General features: G+C 43.6%; 1 protein-coding gene across 1 annotated transcript in view; it reads right to left on the bottom strand.

The window, feature by feature from the left end:
* Nucleotides 1–3,353, bottom strand: part of RNF139 (ring finger protein 139) — a gene marked incomplete at its 5' end in the record, with an annotated part of 5,300 nt that extends 1,947 nt beyond the window's left edge. The window contains 2 exons of the mRNA XM_009085075.1: nucleotides 1–119; nucleotides 3,253–3,353. The exon at nucleotides 1–119 is cut by the window's left edge and continues 1,947 nt beyond it. Of these exons, the coding sequence (XP_009083323.1) occupies nucleotides 1–119; nucleotides 3,253–3,353 (220 nt within the window). The remainder of the gene's footprint in view (nucleotides 120–3,252) is intronic.
* Between the last annotated feature and the right edge of the window lie 932 nt (nucleotides 3,354–4,285).

The raw sequence follows: 4,285 nt of genomic DNA, 5'->3' as shown, positions 1-4,285 counted from the left end.
ACTGGCAGCCAGCAGGAAGGCCGAGGCCATCATATAGAACTTGAAAAGTGCTCGCTGTTGTAAGACCAGAACAACACTGGATACAAAGACACCTAAAACCAGATTGAAAAGATTTAGTTCTCATCAGAAATTCAACAACAGATTTTAACCTGTTAGGTTGGGAGCTATATTTATTTAACGTATCACTTCCCAATTAGTCACCTGCAACTTTCCATTACCAATTTTCAGTGCCCTTTTCAGAGAACAGACAAGAGGACAAGGTATGTCTGCATTTAACACACCTGTGCACTGAGCTGTGACACAAAGCCACTGCAAGCTCTAAGTCATAATTACTATGAAGTTTATCTGCAGTTTCACACTAGATCAGGGACAACTCATAGCCTTTCAGCCTTAGGCTTGAAATCTAAGGGTAGACAAGTTCTAAAAACAGAAATAAAACCCCAAAACTTTTTAAGTCAAATTAACAAAGAGTAAATGAGTAAAATTTTGTAAGTCCCCTAATTCACTTCAGCAAGGCACTAAACTACAGCTGTCCAAGGACTAAAGATACATAACCAAAACAGTTTAGCTAAACCCTTTAATGGGAAAACAGTTTGGTGTGGGAAGGCAATTCTGCTTCCAATTCCCTTCAGTTTGCTTTCATTTCTGGTAAGGCATCCGGAAATGAAAGCTGCACAGGAAGACCTTCTGCAGCTTTTGTACACAGAACCCCAAACTGCACCAACTGCCTCTTTGCCAATGCCAGTGTGAACTTGTCTGTCCTGTCAGAAGTCAGACTGAGACCTTGAAATTCCCGTTTGTTAACTCTCCCTCATACTGACCACGAACACATCTTGACCACCACTGGTAAGTCTGCACCTTCCTACGAGAAATCCTATCAGAGCAACTACATTACTTAGGGATTCCTTGTATATCCCCGCTGTGAACTTCTGTAGTGTAGCCTATGAATTTCATCACTATGTACTACACAGGTAAGGGCTCTGCCCCGAGAGGTGTTACATTAAGTGGCACTTAGCACTAGATTCACTTCCTTAATTTCTTCTTCAGGAAACACAGTGCCCTTGTTTTGGACTTCTCGATCAGCTTCCACTCTATGCAACTGCTTTCTCATCCAAACCAGTCTGCAGAGATTTTGATCTCTACAACTTACATTTGATTGTAAATTGCTTTCAATCTGTGTACTAAAACTAATGAAATCACAAGTAATCCTCTTTCTGCTGGAGAACAGCATCAGTCTTTTCGGACAATTGTATTTTAGATTGTTCCAAATCCACCATAATCAAGTGTCTAAAATATATTTTAAGCCCTAGTATCTTGATCATGGGAATAAAAAAACTTCGCTAAGAAACAGCATTTGGTTCCATTCCAGTGGCCACTGTTTGAATTAAAAAAAACAACACAAAAACCCCCTCAAAAGCCCGGAGAGCTCAGTAGGAAGGGAAAGGGTCAACATGAATCACCTGCAAAAGGCAGACTACAAATAAAGTCATTAATATAGTTTAACAGTATCCCTTGCCAGCAGTGCTGGCTGATAGAAACCGTTCTCCTTAACTAATCATTAACCTGGTAACCTTGGGAAGTAGGCTGAGGAAAAGCCTCCACCAGTTTTCAGAAAGCACCTGGTATCAGAATAAGCTGAATATTAGTTCCATGCAGCACTTTATAAAAAATAAGCTTGACACTTTCGTTGTCTTGTCACACTTCACCACCACCACCTTTGGGAAAGCCAATGCTGCTGGCAGGTTCACAGCCCTCAGAAGTCATGGCGAAGGCTCACATGCCTGGACAAGGTCATTATTAATGTAATTCTGACCATCTGAGCCACAGGAGATGCACTTTGCACTAAGCAGGCTGCTCTGAAACACACCTCTTAACAAAACCTATTTCTGTGCCTTGCGGTGCCAGTAACGGGCCTTTATTTAGATACCACAGGTCATCTCAAAACACTGACTTTCACTTGTGAGACATCCCTAAAAACAGTACTACAGTGAGTCAATCAAGAAGCTCAACCTACTGGTTCCTCTGCAGAGGGGCTAGAAAAAGGTAAAGCATTTCTCTGTTAACGCTTGTGGCAAAAGACTCCCCAAAAGGAGCTTCAAAAGACCACAAGAGGTAACTCAAATCTCAGAAGGGGAGCCCAGAACTCCTCTCCCCATCTCCACTTACATCACTAAGTCCATCTTACCACAAGGAGATTTCCCCCTGCCCTGCAAAGTGTTCACCGAACAGTAAATCTTTTCCCATCTTCCCTGTGCTATGAAATGCTGCAGTTCCTCCTTTGATAAGGACTGTCATGTTTCTGTATATACTGCTGCTCATCTTCATAGCTCCTATCTGTGCTACCTCACCACCGACTGTCCCAGTATGGCCCCCAAACACAGCACTGAACCAAACCACACTGCACCTACTTTTAAAATAATTCCTTGTGTTGCAATGAATCTCTCCCTCTGAGTTTTCCCTTCAACTCCTGCACTTTGGTATCATCTGTGTAGTAGCTCACTAAATAGGATCTGACTTTCAGTCACTTGCAGGGTGCAATTACCTTCGCACATCAGCAATTCAATCATGTGGAACTGCCAAATGTTTTCTCCCTAGCCCGAGTCATTCTACTTGCTTCCACTCTTTCTGCAGACTAGTGTGTTTACAGTGCCCCTCTCAAAACTCAGTGTCCTTGCTGAGGAGGGAGTGCTCACTCCCGGGGGTGGTGGTTCTGCTGGAACAGAGATACTTAATACCACGCCAAGATATGAAAGGTAAACATTGCGTGCACTGGGGACAAAGCAAGGTTAATAAAAAAGATTAAAGAAAAAATGCACTCCAACTGTAGAACTTGGTTCTGTGCTGTGTATAACTCTATGGACCTGTGCAGAAAATAAGTGATGGAACAATCAGACCAAGGAATCTTGATGTAAAACCTCTTAACACCCACGCAGATCTCTATTAGCATTCCTGAAGAACTGTACTCCCAGAATATTTCAGAATGTTTAACATCACCCCCAAAAGCCATCAATCTCTCCAGAGCTACAGGCTTTGTATCTGGAGGACAAGTTGTGCTGTGCTAAACAGTATTGTGGTGCAGGAAAAATTTGGCTTAGTCTTCCAAAGCCTGAAAACGGTAACTAAAAGGGCAACTTCCCCACTATTTACATACAGAATGATCAAAACCAACTACTTCAGTTTATCCCAGCAGCAGCTAAAACCCAATCCTGCAATCCTTAAATTCAGATGAGGAAAAAATCGATGCAACAGCACTCTGTTGTCTGAACAACTTGGGCAGTCTTAACACCATCTTTAAGTGGTTACGTTTTAATTTTTCTTCGATTCTGGAAAGCCAAGAGCCACCGATCACTCGCCTCAATGGACAAGACAGGTTTTGTGGCACATAGCATTCCCAAAGCTTTTTGTCAGAAGGCAGGAATTACCTACTACTTCCCCCAGCCCCTTCCAGAAAAGAGATCATACCAATGCAATCCTGAAAAGTGCCTTAATCTGTTAATCCCAATATCACAGATTTCAGAGAGATCACGGAATAACACATCCAACTCATTTACGTGGGTGGGATTAATTTCCAGGCAGTTCCTACAGCGTCTGGATCACACGATGAAGGACTCCTAGAATTAAGCTGGTGAGGCACTGCAATGTCAGATTTTTTGAAAAGGAATTATCAGTGGGAAGCACTCTTAGCAATTCCAGAAGTGCAGAGCAAAGGGTAAAGAAAATGGGAAGCAGGAAGGCAGGGCCCCTCCTCCCCATCCCAGAGCTGTGGTACCCACTGCAGGGCAGGCACAGGAGACACGTCAGGCCCTCACGTGAGCAGCCACTTCCCCAGGCACTGTTCACTGAAGCAGAAGCTTTGGGTAATAAACCTCAAAAAATAAAACATTTGCTTTGCTTTGTTCCCTCCTCCCCTCGCTCTCCCCTCGCCTGCTGTCTTGCTACATGTTACTCTTTACTTTCCCCCTCTGTTCCTGCACTTGTGTGATGCCATCACCACTTTTCACTGCACCTTTCCTTTAAACCTCCCTACCTCAGCAGCTGTGACACCTACTTCCTTCCTGTTTTGCTTCCACTATAAGAATCAATAAAACCCCAAATCAACATGCCTTAGGCCTGCAAAAACCAACACTTGGTGTATTTTGTGTTCTCCTTTCCTTCCTGCCAGCTCGAGATGTGATATGCAGTGTAGGATCACCCGTGCAGCAGCTCAGAGCACAGGCCTCCCACTCAGCTGAGGCTACGCAAGAACTCGACACAGCAAGTAAAAGTGAAAGCAGTACCACCTAGT

Source organism: Acanthisitta chloris, unplaced genomic scaffold (assembly GCF_000695815.1).
Source record: "Acanthisitta chloris isolate BGI_N310 unplaced genomic scaffold, ASM69581v1 scaffold31030, whole genome shotgun sequence".
NCBI lineage: Eukaryota > Metazoa > Chordata > Aves > Passeriformes > Acanthisittidae > Acanthisitta > Acanthisitta chloris.
Note: the sequence above shows the minus strand (reverse complement) of the source record. Positions and strands in the feature narration are given on the sequence as shown.